At 38.9% G+C, this 23,364-nt stretch overlaps 1 protein-coding gene across 1 annotated transcript in view; it reads right to left on the bottom strand.

Moving 5' to 3' along the window:
• The window catches only part of LOC131033173 (indole-3-acetaldehyde oxidase), a 131,320-nt gene that overhangs the window by 49,577 nt on the left and 58,379 nt on the right, over nt 1-23,364 (bottom strand). Inside the window, exon 2 of the mRNA XM_059207548.1 lies at nt 18,837-18,923. Within this exon, the coding sequence (XP_059063531.1) occupies nt 18,837-18,923 (87 nt within the window). The remainder of the gene's footprint in view (nt 1-18,836; nt 18,924-23,364) is intronic.

The raw sequence follows: 23,364 nt of genomic DNA, 5'->3' as shown, positions 1-23,364 counted from the left end.
TTTCGGTCAACAGATTGATTCACCGGTTGGTTCACCTTAGCTCTGCGAAAAATTTGCAATATGTCCCGGTTTATGACAATGATAACAAACCATACCAAATGCTCTCCAAGATCCAGCATTGCCTCTACTAGTCCTTCTTTTGTAGTTCATTGCTACATGACCATAGTTATGATAGATTGTGCAAACCACATTCATCCTCTTTTCCATCTCATAGGGACTAGACCGGTTAGCATAGAGTCTCTGACAGTTAGGACTTCTCCGATCATTAAAAGTTCTTTGCCAACCACCACCAGACCTCTAACTCATGTGAGGTGTCGGATTATTTGCTCCATACCTGCACTCAACAACTCTATGTCCATGCATGTTGCAAGTGTAACAATAACCATTAAAGGTTCTAGGCTTATATCCTTGATATGTATTAGGTCTATAACCATTAGTAACATCAGATCTACTTCTACAAACATTAGCGGTATGTCCTGGTTTATGACAATTGAAATAAACAAGTTTATAGGATTTCTTACCGGTGGATTTCTGAATCTTAGGTGCAGGTTTACCTTCATGCATGTTGTCCTTAGTACCAGAAGACTCACCTTTCTCAAATGTATTGTAACCCAATCCAGTTGTATCAACTTTCATCCTTTGTGATTGGATTTGTTCATCAAGCATGGTAGAACTTTTGTTAAACTTTGCAAGCTTCTCATTAGCATCAGCAAGTTCTTGTGTAAGGTCTTCATTCCTTTTCATAAGAATCTCTCTAAGAGACATTGCCATATCCAGTTCTGCCTTTATTTCTTCTTTTTCTTCTTTCTCCTCATGCCAATGTGCATATAGAGTACCATTTTCCTGATTTAACTTAAAGATCTCATGTTCTTTCTCTATGATCTTGTCTTCTGTTGCCCTCCTTGCTTCAAGTTCCCGACTCATCCGAATGGTTATGGCTTCTAGCTCTCTCCTCAAGTTAGCCTTCTCATCATTTAGTTTCTCCAATTCATCAACCAATGCACCTATGTTTTCTTCATCAAAAGAATTGCTTTCAGAAATCTCCAACAATTGTTCGGTTAACTCTCTTCTCTTAGCAAGTGAAGCTTTATACTTGCCTCTCAATGTTTCTAGGGCTTCCTCAGTTTCTGGAAGTTTATTAGACATCCCTCTATAACTCATATCCCCCATGTCTGCCTTAGGAATCCTTCCCAAGTGGTTAAGCCTCAAGGAAGTTTGGCTCTGATACCAATTGATAAACTTATAAGGCACTGAGGGGGGGGGGGGTGAATCAGTGCAAGTAAAAACAATATGAATTTGATCACCAACTTAAACAACTTAAAACTTAACAAGCATAAGAGGAATATCACCACATAAGCTAATGCCCAATAAAACAAATTCCACATAACACGGTATTTATATGTGGAAACCCAAAAGGGAAAAACCACGGTGGGAGTTAATACCCACAAGATTCACTATCTGTAGAATAGAAATCTTGACCGCTTAAGGTCTTACAAATATGCCCGGTTAGGAGCAGACCCTGTTAGGAGTCACCCGGTTAAGGGATTTAATATGATGAGCCCTGTTAGGAGCTTTGACCTATTAGGATCAACCTCGCAAGAGGATTTAAGACTCTGATATAGAGCCACCTTGTTAGGGGATTTACAATGTAAAGCCTGTTAGGACCTACCTGGTTAGGGGATTTTACAATTGCAAATTGTTAGGAAAACAACAGTCAAATGATCTTCATGTAACACCTCTGTGTCTGATAAGATCCGCTTCAGATCCTCAAAAATTCAACAACATATCAATACAGAGCTACACTAATCACCGCACAATCAGAATCTCAATATTCGCCTTCGATCTCATACTCTTATATACACACCGACTTGATACCTCATCACACTTTTATAAACATCTCTTAGTCGGCTACAACCTTGGAACAATTTCCTAGGTCCAATGAATCTAGACAAACCAACATTGCATGCCGAACTTATGTCGGCCACCGACATAACAAACCAAAAATAAAACAAAACCTGTGCCAATTTACCGATTTAAGTGACTTTATCACTACCGGTTAAGTGTTCTTCCAGAATGCCTGCTCTGTACATCAAATCTCACTTGTCCAGTTGAATTTGCCAATGCGGTCATGAACATAGCTCCAAATACCTTTCTCCATCATTACTTAAAAACAACATCATCCAACTCTTTATGAATCACTTGTACCAGTTGCTAGAATGCAACTCTGTTCCTGTTTGCTGGTTGAGAACCTATTTACCGGTTCTCTGTTAAACTGTCTTCTATACTGGTTATTCCTTACCGGTTGACTTCCAAAACTTAGATGACAACAAAAAATTGTTGCCATCAATGACAACACAAGACTTAGTCATCAAACATGAATCTCAATCTCTTCATCACATTCACCAATCAATCATTTACCGGTGTGTATCACCAACAGTTTTTGCCGGTTCAGACAAATGCCAACATGAGTCCATTTCACTTGGGAATTCAATCGAAGTTTGTCCTTCCTTTCAAATAGCTGAAAGTGCCAAGCCAGAGTTATCTCTCTATCTCTCTACACTATTTGCTTCTAGAGATAACTTTGATCCATATGGTAATGTAGAAGAAATGGCTGGAAGGAAGTATAGGCACGTGTTTCAAGTAGAAGATTTTTGGATGAATGCACAAGATGACTTCGAGATAAAGAAGAAGATGCACTCCCGGTTGCCTCTTGATCTCATCAGGAAATGCAAGATCTATAGAGTGGCCGATCAAGCACATGACAGTGGCTGATATGTCCAATCTACCTATGAGAACGAAGATAAAGAAATAAAGATTGATTGGAATGAAAAGGAAATCATAGATTTGAGAGAATTGATGAATCAAGTTTTAACTTGCACAGAAGATGGGTAGATATCCAACATCATAAATTGAAGGAGCAAGATGTGACAATGACATTCAATTTGGAGACAAGGCTAGAAGAAGAAGAAAGGGCGAGTGTCAGTGAAAACACTTCCCACTCCAAAAGATCAAAGAGAAAGAATGAACAAGGAAAGAAGGAGACTTCCAAGAAGAAGCAAAAGACAAATCCTGATCAACCTCCTAGTGCCTCTTCTAGACATGAGAAGGAAAATCAAGGCAAAGATCAAGGAATGGATCAAGGCATGGTCCACGAAGTAGGTGAATCGATAGAGTCAACAATTCAAAATGACGAGAATGATAGGCAAGATCAAGTAAAGATGCCTCAAGGATCATCAAATCCAGCCCCTCATATCTAGATTGGTGATGATGAAGAGCAAGGAGATAATAATGAAGCAACTTCCCCCCCCAGGAATGAACTATTGCTCAAAGAAGTGCAAGTAAGAGAAGGAAGATCCTCTATTCTTGAAATAAAGAAGTGATAGAGGAAGAAGAATGTTGAAATAAATAGCTTCGATCGGATTATTTATTTTGAATGGTAATAACTTAAAATCTAGGTTGCCGGTTCGGGTTCGGGTTCGAGTTCGGGTTCGGGTTCAGGTTCGAAGAACCCGGTACGCCGGTATGGCAAAATTTTGAAAAGGGGTTTGGGTTTGTTTGGGTTCGTTAGTACAAAAACATGTAAATTTTTTTTATATATATATATATATTTTGATATTTGTGAAGCTTATAAGCATGAATTAAAATATGCATGTCACATAGCATCATATAAACAACAAAACAAACATAAACTTGTAATCATAGCATCATGATCATACCATAATTGATAATAGCATCATATACATCAAGTTTAATAACAAAATGACAAAATATTCAAGTATCATTGTTTCAACTTTCAACAATATAAACTTAAAGTTTAATCATCAAATGGATCATCTAATTCTTCATCCTCCTCCTCCTCCTCATTGACATTGACATTACATGAGCCAATGCCACTTGCACTTGCACTATAAGTTGGCTCAATTTCCAAGTCATCAAGTGTCAATGCAAGAAGCTGAGAAGCAGGAGCATCCAAATCAGTATGCTCTGGCTCTATATCCCACATCTTTGTTTCCCCTTGTATGTAGTCATGTTGTTTGTGTGAAAGAAGACGTAGGTTGGAATGCACATATACTAAATTCTCCGCTCTTTTTGATAGCAGCCTATTGCGCTTTACCGAGTGGATGAAAGAGTATGTGCTCCAATTTTTTTCTGAAGCAGATGAACTAGCAACCTATGAAGACAAAGTAAACAATTAGAGTTATACATTAATAAAAATAAAATTACTAGCAACCTATGAAGACAAAGTAAACTATAAATAAACTAAAACTTGTAAATTTAAAATTTTAATTAATTAAACTTACTTGTGATAAACATTTTATAGTGAGGGGTTGTAGGTGTTGGAAGCATGTGCCATGGAAGTACCACCAGCTATGAGCATCTTTCTTGGATCTATGATGAAGTGCATCAACACTTAGACCATTCCCATTTGCGAATTCTATGAACTCATTTGTAACAACATCTCGCAAATCATCATCGAGATATAGTCTAAGAAATGCTGCCTTATACCCATCAGATACTTCTAGATCTCCCCATGGTGGAATCCTTCCTGGTTTATCAAGAAACTAATTGCTATAGTACTTAGGTGTCAAGGCATAGGCAAGAAGGTGCAAAGGAGTGGTCATCTTATTCCACCTCTCTACAATAATTACTTCTAGTTCTTTGAAGAATTTCTCCTGAGGATCATTCTCTTTTTCATTTATAGTGACCTTTATTTTTTCAAGCATTGAATCAATGCCATCATAAATCTCACCTATGCAAGGCCTATCCATGTCTGTATAGCGAATCATGCTCATGATGGGCTCAGTGATACTTAGGAGATATGTAACAAGATCCCACCATTTCTCATTCAATATTCTATCCCTAATTTTTTCTGCCCTCTCAGTGCTACTTTGCTTCCATACAGTCCAATTGGTGCTGATCACCATATTGCATAGTGCCACTCTAACTTTCACAAGTCATCTTAAGACGATTGTGTTTGATGCAAAACGGGTCTCAGCAACCTATAACACAAATTAATGCCAAATGATTAAAAAATAAAGCCAAACTTTAAAGAAGAATACACAATATAGCTTACACAATGATATTATTAACATTGAAAATTCAAAAAAATCAGAAAATGTAAAATTAAATTACTATTTCACTTACCTTCAATAGCTCCAAATTCGAATAGGTTCTAAAAATCCCTTGAGACATGTGGTGGTTTGTGATGAACATTTGGATGTCCTCAGCCTCTGCATACACATCTCTGATCCATTTTATTTTTTGCCCAATCCTTTGTAGCATAAGATTGAGTGAATGTACCGCACAAGGTGTCCAAAAGATGTGATCATAGTGTTGCTCAACCAACAAACCAGCAGCTCTACAATTTTTTGCATTGTTCGTTATGACTTGGACAACATTGCGGGGTCCCACAGACTCAATGGCAGAGATGAGAATTTCTGCAATAAATTGGCTATCTTTTATTTGGCCCTCACAATCCACAGCTCTCAAAAACATTGCCCCTTTAGGGGACACCGCTATGACATTGATCAAGGGACGGTTTTTAGCACCTTTCCACCCATCTGAAACAATTGTTACACCTGTCTCAACCCATGAATCCCTTATGGGTTTCAATGCATCTTCAACCCTCTTCACCTCTTTCTCCAATAATGTTCCACGTACCTTCTCATAACTGGGGCCCTTATACCCACTTGGTGCCTCATTAACACTTTTTATCATTTGCTTCCAATATGGGGAGCGAACAACATTGAATGACAACCCATTTGCATAAATGCACCTTACTATATCTTGATCAGCATTGTCTCTACTCTCATTTTGGAATGCGGTTTCTAAAGGCCCCTTTGTTCTTTTATGTGTCAAGGGTGGTTCACTTTGAGGTTCATTTGTGGCAAAGAAGGGGTGGTCTTCTACTACAATACTGGGATTAGAGAGGCCTTGCATTCCCCTTGTTTTCTTTGATGTGGTTTGGTTCAATCTACGGGCTTCCCTCTCTTATGCCGCCTCATGCTTCCTAATATATTTCATCACTATCTCATCTGGTATAAGTTTACCATTTTTTCCAGGGCATTTTTTGATGCCTCTTCCTTTTATTCCACACAAATGGCCTACCACCCGATAATATGAACTATTACGTTCAATATCACATCCATGTCATTTCCAATGGAATCCCCCACCTCTTGGAAGTTGTTTTATAATGTCCACATATTTCCATAAGGGAGAATTTGGATCATTTCTTTGTTTTGCAATTATTTGTTCATTGCCAATGGAGGAAGATGTAGATGTCATTCTAGTTCCTATGGCAAGAAATAAAATAAACATATTCAAAAACAAAAACTAAATAATGGAAAAAAATTCAAGTTTCATGTTTGACAATTTGTGAAACAAAAATAGTTGGAAAAAAATGTTTAAAAACCTACCTCTTGCAGCCAATGGAAGCTTGAAAATGTATGGAAATGATGCTGCAACACTTGTTGAAGCTTCTAAAATCAGTCTTCAACTCCTCCTCTTTGATCTTGGAAGCCAAATTTTGTTCAACCTTTCTTCAACCTGCTCTCATAAAAATTTTGTTTGCAACACAAATGAGGTGAAATGTGTCAATAAAATGTTTTAGAAGTGTTTTTTAGGTTATAATTTTCACTTTTTACAAGGCGGAATTGAAAAAAAAAAAAAAATTTCTTTGTTTTTTGACTTTATGGGCCGCCTAGCCGCCCGGGTTCGACTAGGTCCGCCCGGGTTCGACTGGGTTCGACCAGGGTCGAACCCACCCTAGGTTTTTCGAACCATGGTCGAACCGGACCCATACCACAAACCCGGTCGAACCCGGACCCATACCAGGGTGTCCCAGGGGCGAACCTGGTAACTCAGCTTAAAATCGATTGCTATAATGTAACTTGTGACCATTGGAGATTGGTCCCACCTAGGCACATAAAACACACAAAGGGCAAATACAAACGTAACGTGTGAAATCATGGACCTATTCATGTAACTTAAACTCAAAGCATTATATTTTGGTGCCAAGTTTCTTAGCCGACTAAGGCAAGATATAATGTTTGTACCTCCTATATAATCAATGCATTGTAATCCATTTCATATACAATAATCAGCACTTGATCAACGAATATCACTCTGCCAGCGAATTCAATATTGAAGTCAGCGAATATTCTCCAAGAGTCAACTAACACATTCTGAGTGACAGGGAATTCACATTCTTGCAAATCGGCAGACTTCTGATCCAAGAAGCTATCCTCTTGCTGTGCGAATTATATTAGACTAATCTGCCCTAAGGTCTGCCCTACATCTGATTGGAGATTCAGTCAAGTTCAAATCAGAACTTGTGATTCAAATAAGTCAATTCTGTCATGCCCTAGGTGGGCGAATTTGTATTTGATTATCTTCTGACATTAATATAATCAGATCTAAATCTTGTTGCTAGGTTTTTCCTCCAAGAGGAAGGTTTTCCCAGGGTATATGTGTGTTTTGTGTATGCAATTTTGTTTCATTCTGTGTTATATGATAATCTGATCACTAAATTTAACAAAGAAGAACAAGTGTTTGATTTTGAAAGTCTTCTAAATGGACCTCAAGAAGTCATTGAGAGAAAGAAAGCTCCAAAGATGTCTAAGATAATAAGGGATGATGCAGGTTCTAGAAAGATACAGATTGCCACCCCAGCAGTAGACAAATATGAAGATGAGATTATGGTAGAAGAATATGATTTGGAGACATTCGACTTAGGTCCACTCACTTCTGAGCAAGCCATGGAGGAAGCAACCGACTCAGTCAAGGTGGTTAATGAGAAGCTAAAGGCCGAAATAAAGAAAAACAAAAGGTTAGAAAAGGAGGTCAATGCATGGAGGAACTATGTTCAACAATTTCAGCAACCATTGACACATCAAAGTCCGGCAGCCACACCAGCTCCCTTGCTTCCCGTTGAAACAATTGATCATATGGAGAAAATGAAGAACTTAGCACAACTTCTAGAGGCTTGGATCAACAAATCTTTCACAATGGCTAATGAATTTGAAAGAAATATGATGAAGATACTTGGTAGAGCCAATTCGAGTTCTTGAGATAGTTCATAACCTCATGGTGACAGTCGATGCCTTCACTCACCTAGACAGATACTAACACAAGAAGGGGTAATCAGAAAGGAATCAACTCCTAATCTGTTATAGTGGTCGACCTTGCTTCAAATGAAGAAAATCCTTTTTGATGACGTGAGTAACAGATGTAGTCAAGTCGAAGACACCGTTCATCCTATCCATGACAAAATAATTGAGGTGATATGCATCATTCTTGACAAAAGGGCGGAAATTGAAACAGATGTGGACATTCATGAACTAGAGGGCAGGATAAAAGTTATATTTTAGGGAGAAGGCGGACCGATCACAAAAAAACAATTAGATCTTATGCATGCCACCATATTCCTCATTGATAGAACAAAAGAACTAGAGCATGGATGGGAGGTCGCACTTCTTGCAGCTTTTGAAGAAGTAATTCACTTGGAAGAGCGTATGAAGAATCTACCTGAGATTCCAATTGTTGAAGTGGAAAGCATGACGTCTAGATTCATTGAATACGCCAGAAAAGAGAAGGATAAAGGGAACAAAATTCTCGTGTCAGTACATGTTGTCTTCTTATTGGTTGATTCATGATGATGATTATCTTGATAGAGTTTTCATGTGTGTTAAACCCTAATTAGGGTTTAGGTGGCAAAATCTTGGCCCTTGATCTTCATTCAATCTCGGCCCTTCATTGTATTTGGGAATCCTATATAAGCTCCACTCAATTCATTTGTAAAGGTTAATAGTGATATTAGTAAGCAATAGCTATAGCAATAGAGTAGAAGAGAGAGTAATAGTGCTATAATATTGGTAAGAGAAAGACTCAAAGAATTGTTGTTGTTTGGCTTTTGGATAAATGAAACATTGAAGTTAGGGTGTTTCGCTCAATCCTTGAAGCTTATTGCATGGTTCTTTCGTCATCTCAAGTCAATCTTTTATGTTAGTTTTAGTCTTTAGATTAGATGATGGAATGTTGCATTTGATATATTGTGAAGCTCGTTATCCATACCACTAGCTTTCTTGCTGATTGTAAGTGAGCCTTGTGTGGTCAACTGGAACATTTGAAAGTATTTAAGTTCGATTATTGCTTAATCTGTGATATGCATTCTATTGATGGTGTTTATGGTTAGCAGTGATTTGAAAAATCTTCGAACTTCCTTACAAGATTGCACTAGTTCTAGTGGAGTTGTTTGTGTATGGCAAAGTTGTAACTAGTTGGGTTTCACTTGTGTCATTTCTTCATTTCATTCATTTTAGAATAGCTTCGAATTCCTCTAAACCCTCATCCTTTTGCCATTTTTTTGAGTAATCATTTAGTAGTCTTAGGAGAAAATCCATTTGCATATCATCTGCCAGTCACTTCATGAGATCTTTTTTGAACCATAAATGCCCCTTGATGAAACAACAATCACAACAACCAACCAGGCTTATCCACACGTAGTGATCCTACATACATGAACCTTGGAGTCTTTTTGGGCTATCCTTAAGCTAAATCTCAGCATCCAAGAGATTTTGTTCAAGAGAGGATAAGATACCTTGGTATTTTATTCTGAGTTTGCATGTGCCTGAGCAACACATCAACAGATCCCTATCCAGATCACGAGTGATCGAGGAGTCCATTTTGTCAATCAACTGATCCGTACGATGACGGTGGAATTCAAAATCTTTCACAACCTTTCAAGCCCGTACTACCCCCGAGCGAATGGTCAAGCGGAAGCCACAAATAAAGTGTTGGTGTCCATTATTTATAAATCCTGTGGAGTGGAACATGAAGATTGGGAGGAGCGTCTGCCAGTAGTACTATGGGCATACCGTACCACATTCAAGGTGACCATGGGTCACACACCGTTCCAGCTCATGTACAGCCAAGAGGCAGTGGTACCAGCAGAATATACCGTGTCGAGTCTATGAATTGCTGTGGATAACCGACTTAGAGACTAGAAGAGTCTGAATGCCCATCTCATGAGCCTCACCAAGCTAGATGAACGTCGAATGATGGCCCAATGGGCGACAGAAGTGGTCCAACGTCGACAGAAGTACTCGCATGACAAACACCTTAGACGAACAAACTTTCATCCCGAACACTTGGTCCTCAAGTATAACGGCCACAACAAACTTCGTCCTGGGATGTTCAAAGTTCGTTGGTTGGGGCCTATAAGATCAGTAAAACTTTCCACCCTGGACGATAATCCAATATGCGACCCTGTAAATGACTCGAAGTTGAAACCATATCGGGAACGTGATAAACCAGTCGTATCAATCAACATGCTAGGATACGCAACGAAGGGAGACTGGACCATCGGAAGAAGTCAGGAAGTAAGAATGGAGAAGTAAAACTTTCCACCCTAGATGATAATCCAATATGCGACCCTATAAACGACTCGAAGTTGAAACTGTATCGGGAACATGATAAACCAGTCGTATCAATCAACATGCTAGGATACACAACGAAGGGAGACTGGAGCATTGGAAGAAGTCAAGAAGTAGAGGAAGATCCTGTGGTTGTTGCAGAACCTTACAGACATGACGAAGATTGGGCTAAGCCACTCACATTCATAGAAGAAAGACTTGCGCCCAAACAAGTTGAAGGCATCGTGGTACCTAGAATTCACAAGCACCTTACAAATGCCTACTTCGGTGATCCGGCGTTATGGATAAGGATCACGGGACACTGGAGAAAGAGGGCTCTGTACGAAGGTCTCCGCGAAGGCTATATAGCATACGACATTGATGAGGAGGTAGAGGCCAAAAGGAAGGCAGAATGTGTTGACAAAGAAGAGGAGCCAGTCGACCTAGAGGAGGAGGTAGACTTGGAGGAGTACGGTGCAACCTTGGGGCCGTGTTTGAAAATGGTACTAAAAGTTGAAGACTTGTTTGTGATAGCACTACAACCTGGTGAGCAAGAAGCGGGCCCCAATGCACTTGTAATGTCCCCTTCTCAGTGATGTGCATTCAGTGGTCCATTGGCCTATTCCGGAGACCCGTAGGCTATTTGGAAAGGAGAATTAGGGTTTCCAACTTTTGTGGAGTTTTGTGCGAGCTTTTTTGGGTTTGTCAGGAGGGAATTCTTTAGTTCTTCTTATGGTTTCCTTCTGGGTTTTCCATGAACTCCAGGGTGGCATAACATGCATTTGATTCTTTGGTGAAGTCAGAACTTACTATTTTTAGTAAGTTAGGGTTTGGCTATTTGGATGATGCAGTTCTACTGAGCTTTCCAAGCTCTTTCTCTGGGTGCAAAGATTATGTTTTTCGAAGCAGTATTTCTTGACTTACTATTTTTAGTAAGTGGCTCTGTTGAGCATTTCTATTTTTAGCAGTCTCGGACAGAGTCCTGACTCAGCACAGTTCAGTGGTCTTCATCGCACAGCTTCATCCTTGATTTTGGTATTAATCAGCATTGGAGTTATAAGTTATTTAATTAAATATTAATTCCTTATCCTAAGGTTTAATATTTAATTATTTTATTATTGATTAATTGTGTTTTGTGTGACTTAGGGAAAAGGATAAAAATATGCTACTAATATTATTATTTCCCTTAGTTAGGTGGTGTTGAGAATGATTAAACATGTCATGTTTATATTGTTTTAATATTGCAAGTTGTTCACCTAGTAAAAGTTCGAACTTTGCCTAGGGAGTTGGGAATAAGTGGATGCCATTTTGAGGGGACATGTTTAATTAAATTCAAATGTGTTGGGCGCATTGGAGGACATGTAATTTGGACGAATTTGTGTGCATTTGCATTTGAATTTGGTGGAGCAAGAAGTTATAAATAAGAGCCTTGAGCTCTCATTTTTGGTATCTTATGAAATTGCATTGTTATGCTGTCGGTTTGGTGATTGAAATCTGAGCTTTGAAGTGTGGCTTCCTAGCTAAGTCTCAGTTTCATACTTGGGAGATAGTACCTAGCTGCGTTTCTTGTATTTCCAATGCTGTTAGAGAGTGTTTTGCTGAGTGTGGAGTGTGGATTTTGGAGTATTTTCTTGCTGCTGGTCGCGGAGTTGCTGAAACTTTACTTTGCTCATACCTCTCGACCAAGTGATTCTTTTGTTCTGGGTATTGGCTCTATCAAAACGTGGCATGGAGGCAATATAGTCTGCAATTTTATAGCCACTCATTTGGAGAATTGGATTTTTAGTTGCAAATCGTACCTTTCAGCTGGGCTGTACCATTCTAGAGGTGCATTGGGATGCGTGCTTCTGTTTTGAGGTGACTGGATTGCAGGTTTTGTGTTCATGTTTCATCGTCCAGGTTATATCTTTCATTCGCATTTGATTTGGTGTGTTTCCAACTTCATTTGAGTGAGTTATGATCATTTTGGTGTTGCCGGTTGAGACTAGTCATGCTTGTTTGACTTCAGATTTTTGGTACAGCAGTAGTAGCATGATTTGAGTTAATTTGTTAGTTGTTTCTTGCTGTAATCTGCACTGGATATTATCTCTAATCTTGTGTTTCTGAATTGTAAGGTCAAGTAGTAGTACTACCAACCATAGTTGAACTACTCACGACTCGGCTCAACTTGCCAAGCCCCTAGGAAAAAAACTCGGCGAAAAACTCGGCAACTTAAAAACACGCTTAAACTTAGTAAAAAATACATTTTTTAAGCAAAATTTAATGAGAAGATGCATCCAATGAGTCAATAAATGATAACACAAAAGAAACAAGCTAATTCTAGATATATTTAAATGCAAATTGTCTACAAAATCGCATCCTCATGAGGAATGCTGATGGCTAGAAGCCTGGAAGCAAAATAGTAAATTACTAAATAGTTTTTGTAAAAACAAAAGTAAATACATCATTACAAATTACAATTACAACTTCCTCTTCCCATCTCTAGCAAAAACATGGGGAGAGGTAGAACTAGAGGGTCTAGACTATCTAGTCGTATAAGTCTGCTGTGGGACTGGGCGTGACTGTGCCTCCTCGCTCGGTATGGTTGATTGAGACTCATCCTCCATCCTGGATGAAGCTATGTCTCCACCTACCTTTGGCACTAGCAATGAATCCTCATCCTCATCCTCATCCTCATCCTCATCCTCCTCAATGTCATCCAGCCTGAAACCAAATCCACCCCCCTCCTCCATAGCCTGCCTCTCCAAATCAGTGATGTCAGTGTCGGAAAACAATGGAGGCTACTCCTGTGATGTCCAATCACTGTAAGGATCTATATCATCCAAGTCAATTGGACCACCTTCTAGTTCCTCTACCTTCTTTACGCGCAATCGAAGATTATATTGCACGTAGACAAGGTCATTGAGTCGTTTCTGTGCTAACTTGCTCCTCTTCTTCGTGTGGATTGCTTCAAACAAGCTCCAATTGCGCTCACAATTGGATGAACTGCAAGGCTGACATAAGACTCTGAGGGCAAAGTTTTTGAGATGTGGGGTGTTTCCACCCCAATTTTGCCACCAAGCATCTGCAAAATAAATAAAATGGAAAAGTTAGAAAGCAAAGAGAAAAGAGAAAACACAATTTATCAATCATTTTAGTGTTTAGATCCCAAAATCCAAATGGCAAATGTTATACCTGGGGTTTGAGTGGTTCTTCCTCTCCTAGCCAGCTTTGAAGAGAATAGCTTACCCCTTCCTCCCTCATAATTTTGGAGCTCACTCACAATGAGGTCTCTCTCCTCCACATCAAGTACCATCCTCTTAATGCATGCACTGAGACCATCCATGACTTCTCCATTCGGATCTGAGTAAGAATCCCCGAACCTAAAACGAGGGTTGAGGAAGTACCCTGCTACATGAATGGGTTGGTGGAGCTGATTGTTCCACCTCCTATCAACAATTTCCCAAATGGGATCAAATTTGAGCCTATCCCCCTTGTAGTAATTTTTGATAGACTCCTTGGCCCTATCCATGGCCTCATAAAGATATCCCATTGGGGTTTTATCCCCATCCACCAAGCGAAGAACTCGAACCAAGGGCTTTGACACCTACAATTGAAAAATACAAATTACAAAAAGATCAAAATTTAAATAATGAAGTTACAAATTAGTAATGAGAGACTTGAATCATGAATAACTAAAATTTAAAAATTAAAGTTTTGAAGTTAGTAACAACCTTCACAATCTCTGCAGCCCTTTGTGCAAATTGGCTGTCGAAGACTATACATGCGACAACCTCTCCTTCAGGCTTCTTTGAATAAGGTGAGTTAAGCCATTCTCCACTCACAAACATTTGTTTCAAAGAAGTCAATGCAGCAAGAATGCTTTGCAACGTCAAGAAAATCGTTGCAAACCTTGTGACACCATCTCTCACCAAATCTTTCCCTTGCGTGTGTTGTCTCATCAAATTTAGGACCCAAGGGTGATTGTAAATATATTTGGTGATCCTCCTTGCATCTTCCACAACTGGAGTCACCCACTCAAGTTTTCCTATGTCCTCCAAAACAAGGTCAAGGACATGTGCTGCACAAGGTGTCCAAAACAGAGTGGGGTGCCTCTCTTGGAGGATTCTTCCCACAAAAGAAGAATTTATTCTTAAGAAATATGCAACCAAGTAAAACAAAGCCCACAACAAATGAGAATATTGCTAATGCCTAAAGGTGATAATTCAAAAGGATTCTACCTACTGACACTTATGCTGCTGCATTATCTATGATGATTTGCACCACATTCTCTAGCCCCACCTCCATGATGACATGCTCCAACATTCCAGCCAATGTTTCTGCATTTTTCACCTTGTTGGAGGCATCAACAAATTTCAAGAACACTACATTGTCCTTGCAAGTGACCAAAAAATTGATGATGGTGCGGTTCTTGCCATCTGTCCACCCATCAGAAAGAATGGTGCAACCATAATTTGCCCATTCAATTTTTTGATCCTCCATCACTTCTCTTGCCCTAGCAACTGCATTTGTGAGCAACTTGTAAGTGCAAAGTGAAATTAGGTCTTAGTACACAATTTTATTTAATAAACAAGAAATCTAAAAAATAACTAAAAATGAAATCAAGTGGACTATGTAGTAATTTACTAACCTCCCACTCAAATCCTTGCGAGAAGGGGCCTTGTACCCCTTTCCTGAAACTGTCATAGCAGTCACCAAATTCAGCCAATAAGCATTCTCCGCCACATTGAATGCAATGTTGTTGAAGTACCAAAAATCAACAACTGCAATGTCAGTTTTCTCATGTACCTCCTTATTCCATCTAGTGGCCTCTAATGATGGTTGTGCTCCAGGTGTGTTCCTGGGCACAAAATAATCACCTATCGACCCTGATCGTTGTGATGGATGTAGAACAGTGCCAGGTACTCTACTAGAGGAAGCAGAAGCAATGGGCAAGGTGATGGTGGGTTTGCGAATACGTGGGCCACGCCAAGAGCCCACTATGCCCTCAAGTGCTTCTTCTTCCTCTTCAAGGTCAATAGAAACACCTTGAGATTCAGCTATGGCTGATCTCATGGCTAGCTTTGCCCTCTCCCTTTGCAATTTCTTCTCTTCCCCAGCTGCAAGTAGGGCATTCATTTGTCTTTTTATTTCTTCATTGGTCCCAGGGCATGCTCTAGCATCATGCCTATCTATTCCTGCAAGGTGGTATTTGAGGCGGTTGATGCCTCCATTAAGTATTCTCTCACACTTTATGCATATAGTTGACCCAGGATCGGGTCCCTCATAGGAATACCTCCATGCCCCATCTCTAGCACCTCCAGGACAGGTGCCTATATATCCAGATGGGCATGGATATAGTGGCCATTGCTCCCTTGCCATGATTAATGCTTACTTAACCTACACATACAAAGTGAAAAAAAAAATTAACATTTTAGTTAAACAATTTAGTACTAAGCAAACTATCTACATTAGTTTAAATAAATTTAGACATTATTCGAAGTTTTTTTTAAAAAAGAATAGGGTTTGAATTTTTTTTTGAAAACTAGATTCTTCAAAAAAATTGTGAAAATTCAACAAAACTTGTGTTAAATCTTGTGTAAATAACTTAGAAATGATTTAGACTACCTAGGAATCATTTGTAATCAATCTAAATGCAACAAAAAATAAACAAATTGTTTTAAAAAAGCATAGAAAAAAAAATAAAAAACATACTTGGGAATTTGATTTCCCCTTCAAATCCCCTTCAAATCCACTTGGAATCACCCAATAATCACTCCAAATCACCTTGCAAGCCCTTCCAAGTGAGTTTCCCCCTTCTCAGCCCAAAACCATATCGAAAAACAAAAAATGACTGTATTTTTTGCCGTTTTCGGCTATCAGGCTAACGCAGGCGAGTTTTTGGCAAAAACTCACCAAAAACTCGGCAAGTTTTCTTGGCGAGTAGAAGTCATTACTACTCGCCAGGTCCAAAAACTCGGCGAGTTTTTGTCACTCGCCGAGTTTTCAGCAAGTGTGTCATCTACCATTTCTGGTGTTGCTTGCCCACTACATAAGTGGAAGAGGCTGACTTAGCCGCCTATTTGCTCTGTAATTCAGTTATGAAGTTTTGTCCTCCCACTGAGTAAGTGGTTGAGTGATTTTATGTTTGTAATGGTCCTCCCGCGGAATAAGCGGTCGAGTTAAGTTTTTGATGTGATTCAATCCTCCCGCTGAAACATTGCGGTTGAGTGATTTGTGTCTTGGTGAATTGTTCGCTTGGCTGGTTTACTGCCAAATATCTTGCTTACCTATTGGATAAGCGGAAGGGGCTGGCTTGCCACCCATTATTGTATTCAACTTTCAATTGGTTTATGGTGCTAACGATCCCTGGAACACCGTATGCTCTCACCCTCCCAGATTGGGCTCTTGGTGATTAGAAAGTGGAAGGGTTACTTTAAGCAATATTGAGATTATATTTTCTAACCTTAACGAGTTATGGTGTTTGTTTGTAATCCTTATTGCTTTAAAACAAAAAAAAATTTATCCAGGATATTACAGTGGTATCAGAGCTGGTTTTCCTGCTAGCCTGTATGTTCCGATTAATCGGAGTTCTCGTTGAGTGACAAAGAAACAGTGGTTGATTCAATGGCAGAGAGAATATTTGGTTAGAATGATGCAAATGTGGCTGTGGAAAGAGTTGAGAAGAAGTTTGACACCATGATGAACATGATGTCCCAGCTGCTAGCTACTATGACTCAGAATCCTAGTGGAGGCCATAATCAAAATCAAAACAACAAGGGTCACAATGCTAGCATCTCTAACAATCCAAGAGGTAATGGGAATGCCAACAACCATAGCAGTAACAATGGTGGAATGCTGGTTGGTTAAGTGTCAAAACCCTTGCAGCCTGTTTTCCTTCCAAGGAAAGCACCGCCACCTGAAGTTGAAGTCCTTGTGGCTGATGAGATACGAGCTTGTTACACAGAGTATGCATCACTCTCGACGGAGATCAAAAATATTTTGTCTCTTGACCAGTTTATGAATCATAAGAAGAGGAGAGAAGAAAGGGTATGCACAATGAGTGCTGCAAAATCCAAACGTTTGGATGGGAAGGTTGTCTTGACACATGAAGAATGTGTGACAAAGCCTCAAGATACTCCCTCAAACTTGCATGAAATTAGAAATAATGATGATTGGTTTTGTGGAAAGAACAAAACAACGATCCTAAAGCCTAATTCAGATTTAGTCAATGTTGGTCTTGAGAGCAATGAGTTCAAGAATGAAGAGGATGATACAGATATGCGGTTAGAACCGATGAAGATGATTTAATCCCTGAGAGGAATCAGACTTATCTTCACATGAGCCTGATTTTGAGCATGAAGTTAGTCATCTTGGTGAATTGGATCCACACAACACCGCTGAAAGTGATGATGAGGATGCACAAGAGGGTTGGGACAGCTATGGGATCAGTGTTGACAAGTATTATGATTCTCATTTAGATCTTGACCATAGTGGCAGTTCACTTTCTACCCTAGAATAGAATTGGATAACATCCAATAATCCATTGTATGAGATAGAAGATGGAGCATCACTTGGCTCTAGCATTTCTCTTGGTGAGAAGATTCAAAGTCTAAGTTGGTATTCGGTTTTCAGCCTTTTGGCATTTGGGATTCTGATGTAATAGAAACTAAGTATGAAGATGATCCAACATGGGATGAATTTCCCTTTGATCCTGATGAGGCTCAAAAAACAGATTATGTTGTAGAGTTAGAGGACCATATGGTTTTTGATGATGGAAAGTTTAAAGAGGTTCTGAAATACAAATCTAATTTACCTATTCATGAAGTTGGTGGTAAGCAAAATCTTGAAGATTTAGTAGAATCTGATCCTTTTCATGATATTGAGCAATTGCAGCTAGTGGGTGGTGAAGAAAAAGAGTCTTGGAGCAGCTTTGTGGGCAGCAAAGACAAGAAACAAAGTTCTGATTTTCAGTTGCAGCCAATGACCAGTACACCACCTTTAAATGTTCACGAGTGGAAGGATAAATTCATGAGGTCCTTTGAGAATGAGGTGTGAGTTCTATCTGGGTTTGACCATACACATAGTTTGACAGAAGAACTCTTGTTACCTATTTTTCGCTCCTGGCTGAAAAATAGGTTAAGAAATGCTAGCATGAACAAAAGAAGGCTAGTGTGTACCAATTCTCTATTTTTGTGTTTCCAACTATACTAAGGAGTGATTTAAAGATGGTATTTCTCAGTACTTCTAGTCTGTAACGACAAAGAGAGAAACATCTCATTCAAAAGGAGAAGTATTTTATTCATATTCAAACATGCGTCCCACACAAAGAGCCGTGAGACTAGCTACGTGCATCCAATGCAGAAAGGAAATATACATATATGTATGCACAAGTACAAAGAAAAAAATGAGGAAAGGCATGTCGAGAATGGAACCAGTCATTGCCTGAATGACTGGAACAGTTGAGGTACGCTCGATGTCGCCTTTGTCTTGCTGCTCCACCCTGGTCCGTTGATGTTTTCCTTCTGATATCTGCAAAAGAGTTGAAACAAGCAATGCGTTAGAACATTTTGTTCTAAGCAATGGCTGACTGCATTTTTAACATGTGTACTAATGCACGCATATATATATATGATCCCTACATGCATCAGATGCATATAACTCGAATCATAAAGGAATCTCGAAAGGCAAATATCAGATCAAAGGAAAATCACCATACATATGCATATTTTGCTAACAGGTTTGTTTCATGTGCAGGGAAAGGAAAAAGGACAGCTTGCTGGTCATGAAGTTCACTAAGATGAGTGGAGATGAATGCGGCTCCCACAAGGGTTGAGCCCAGCTCATGTGAAGAATGGCAAGGTTTCATACAATCAAATCATGTCAGAGCTGGTGATAAAAGGAAGAAGAGTAACGAAAACGCAAGTATGCAATCACATTATCAGCCAATATACATGATGAGACTTCTTTTTAGAACGTGAATAAGATGTGCAAATATCTACAAATGATCAACAAGACGACATTTTATGCATCAAGCCTAAAAGATTTTTTATGATAAGCTGGAAAAGGCGTGATTGATCAGACATTTCAACAAATTCAAGACAGCTGCGTCCTTGGAAATAATATTCAGGTTTTAAGAGAATAATGTTTAAATGGCAGCTACAGTTTTCATAAAATATCTATTTTTGATGCACATCATTAGGTGGCAGATGACAAAGGGAGGGTTTTTAATGTTGTTTTTTCACCATTTTCAGTCCAAACAGTCATTCAGAGATGCACACAGCAGTGAAGTTATCAAAGGAGTACACAGTGGTCATGATCAGACAAGTCTTGTTGACCCATTTTGTTTTGTTCCAGATGGAGAGCTAGATGCAGGAACAAAAATTAATGTCAACCTTAATTATCAATTGTTGGGGCCGATGTATCTGAGGATGGAAAGTATATTCTTTTACATATTACAGAGGGTTGTGATCCTGTGAATAGGCTCTATTATTGTGATCTCGATATCCTTCCTCAAGGTATTGAGAGTTTCAAAGGCAAGGAGGAGATGCTTCCATTCCAGAAGCTCATTGATAATTTTGAAGCAGAATATGCCCTTTTTGCAAATAATGATACTGAGTTCACATTCCGGACAAATAAAAATGCTCCAAGGTATAAATTGGTCCGAGTGGACATGAGGTACCCAGAATCTTGGAGTGATGTTGTTCCAGAATCAGACAAGGATGTACTTGAATCAGCTGTGAGTGTCAATGGCAATCAGCTTTTAGAATGACGAGACAACCAAAATGGGGGCACATTAAAGATCTACATAGAGCTATTAAACTTTGTGAACCAGCTATGATAAGCTTAGAGCCTGAATATCGCTATCTTGGACCTGGTTTAGAGGCACACCTTTACTACACAGACTCAGGAACATGTTCAGCATTCAGTGCCAATACCGATAAGACAAAAGATTTAACTACAACATTTAATGGAAACACTTATAGCTTGCCTGCATGGTCTGTGAGCATCCTTCCGGATTGTAAAAATGTTGTCTTCAATACAGCAAAGGTTACCACACTCACCACTTCTGCACAATTGGAATTTGTGGAGAGCACTAATGGGACAGTAGGCCCAACATGGAAGTGGTACAAAGAGCCTATAGGAATATGGGGGCCTAATGCATTTACAAAAAATGGTCTAGTGGACCAAATAAATATGACAGGCGACTCAAGTGATTACTTATGGTACCCAATAAGTTTTGAAGTTACCAGCAATGAACTTGCTGATGGCACCTGGCCATTTCTAAATGTCAAGACATTGGGACATGCACTGCATATTTTTATCAACAAACAGTACATAGGTACTGGGACTGGTAGTAATTCAAATCCAAAATTTACAATGTATAAGCTGATATTTGTAAAACCAGGAGAGAATACATTGGACCTATTAAGTATGATTGTGGGCCTAAAGAATATTGGCCCATATTATGATATAGAAGGTGCAGGAATTACTGGCCCGATTACTTTGAAAGGCTTGAAAAGTGGTACACAAGATCTTTCAATGTGGCAACGGACATATCAGATTGGATTGCAAGATTGGAGTGCAGACTTCTATTGTAGAAATGCAGTCTATAGATATGATGTCTGCAAATTCCTTGCTAGAAGAAGAGTCAAATGCAGCAATACATTGGGAGACATTCAAGGAAAAAGTTGGAGTTTGGGGAAATGATGCTTTTACTACTAACACTCTTATAGACCAAATTAATACAACAAAAGACACCACTGATTATTTGTGGTACACAACAAGTCTGCAGGTTGATGAAAAGGAACCATTTTTTTTTTTAGTAATGGGTTGCTGCCAGTGCTAATAGTTGAGTCAAGGGGACATGCAATGCACCTCTTCATCAATAATGAATTTATAGGAAGTGCATCAGGGAATGGGGATGATATCACATTCAAGTATGAAAAAGCTATTCATTCAAGGGCAGGAAAAAATGACATTGTTTTCTTGAGCATGACAGTGGATTTACAGAATGGTGGACCACATTATGATTTTGTGGGAGTAGGCATTTCCAAGGTCAAATTAGAAGGCTTTCGAAATGGATCAATAGACTTGTCCACAAATTGGACATATCAGATTGGATTGCACGGTTGAACTAATGCACCTCCAATTAAAGAGATCCAAGGGAAGAGCTGATACACAAGATATTGAGCTTTTCATGGATATCATGATTGCCCTTTCACACAAGGATGGTAGAAATGCAGATTCTGCTGTTTTAGAAAGGCTAGCAGACAAACTGCAGCTATCAACAATTTCCGATTTAACAATAGAGTCAAGGGCAATGAAAGATCTCTTGAAAGAAAGAGGTGGTGAGATGGGTGAAACTGCTGAACATATTATCTATCTTCTGAAAAAGATGAAAGGTATTCAGGAGATTGGGAGCCTGGAAGAAGATAAGTATGGTGTTGAATGTCTTGCTTTAGAGACTACTTCCCCTATTGTTCCTGAAGATTTCCGTTGCCCAATTTCATTAGAGTTGATGAAAGATCCTGTTATTGTTGCTACAGGACAGACGTACGACCGATTATTTATTCAGAAATGGTTTGATTCAGGCCACAAAACATGCCCTAAGACTCAACAAGTCTTGCCTCACATAATTTTGACACCAAATTATGTGCTTCAAAGCTTGATTGCTCAATGGTGTGAAACTCATGGTGTTGAAGTACCAAGTAAAGCAGGTCCCAGTGGCTCCAGTGTATGCAGTAACAGCTCTAATGTTTGTTTTGAAGATCAAAGAGGTATAGATATTTTGGTTCAGAAACTTTCTTGTAGAGAGACAGATGTGCAAAGAGCTGCTGCAGAAGAAATTTGATTACTTGCAAAGAGAAATTCAGATAACAGGATTTTAATTGCAGAGGCAGGAGCTATTCCACACTTGGTGAAGTTGTTATCATCAACTGATGCGAAGATTCAGGAGCATGCCGTGACTGCACTTCTAAATTTATCTATTCATAGTAGTAACAAAGGATTGATTGTTCAGGCAGGGGCTATCAGTTATGTAATAGAAGTCTTAAAGCATGGTAGTATGGAAAGCAAGTTCAAACGCCATGAAATGATTCAGAGGAGCGATTTTCAAACAGCATAATCAGTAAGAGATAGCGAACCTGTGAAGAATGAAGGATGCAGGGAGAAAAGATCGCGCCCAGCAAGGAAACCAGGTTCGAACGCCCAGAAAATGCTCAAAAACACAGGAAAATTTCCACGGCGGCTCCATAAATAGGCCCGAAACTAGCAAAAATGCAGACAAAGAGCAGGCCGTAAGGAAAAACAGAGGCCCAGCACTCATTTCGGCACCCAGAATAGTGAAGAGACCGAGATTTTTTCCTTCTTTCCATGCCCAGTTCGAACCCTAGCGGCGCCCAGATGCAGAGCGAAGTTTCCAGAAGTGTCGCATATCAAAAGTGAAGAGGCAAAATGAGCTTTTAGGGTTATGTTTCCCCTAAAATATCTTCATAAAAAATCATCTTTAATTCCTTCGCATTTTTTTTTCCCTTCTCTTCTATGCCACGCAAGATGTATGGAGGCCACATGGTAGAGTTTGCCATGTCTTCTAAGTGATTTTAATCACTTTAAAGTTTTGCAAACTTTCTTGTTTCCTAAGTGATCTTATATCACTTAATGTCCCCACTTGCAAATTACTTAGCAAGTAATTTTAAAACTCAAAAATACGCCCTCCAATTAATGTAAGCAAACGTTTTAATAAAGTTTTCTTTTTATTATTATTTATCATTATCTGATCAGACATAGGTTTTATTTTATTTTTATTTTATATTTAAAAATTAATAAAATATAATAAAAAAATTTATTTATTAAAGTGTAAATCAAACACTTTTATTAAATATATTTTTATTATATTTTATTATTTAATAAATAAAAATAATAAAATTGTCTTATTAAGGTGATTTATTTATCACTTTAAATAAAACGATTC

This window comes from Cryptomeria japonica, chromosome 6 (genome assembly GCF_030272615.1).
Source record: "Cryptomeria japonica chromosome 6, Sugi_1.0, whole genome shotgun sequence".
Taxonomy (NCBI): domain Eukaryota; kingdom Viridiplantae; phylum Streptophyta; class Pinopsida; order Cupressales; family Cupressaceae; genus Cryptomeria; species Cryptomeria japonica.
This window is presented reverse-complemented; position numbering and strand designations above follow the sequence as displayed.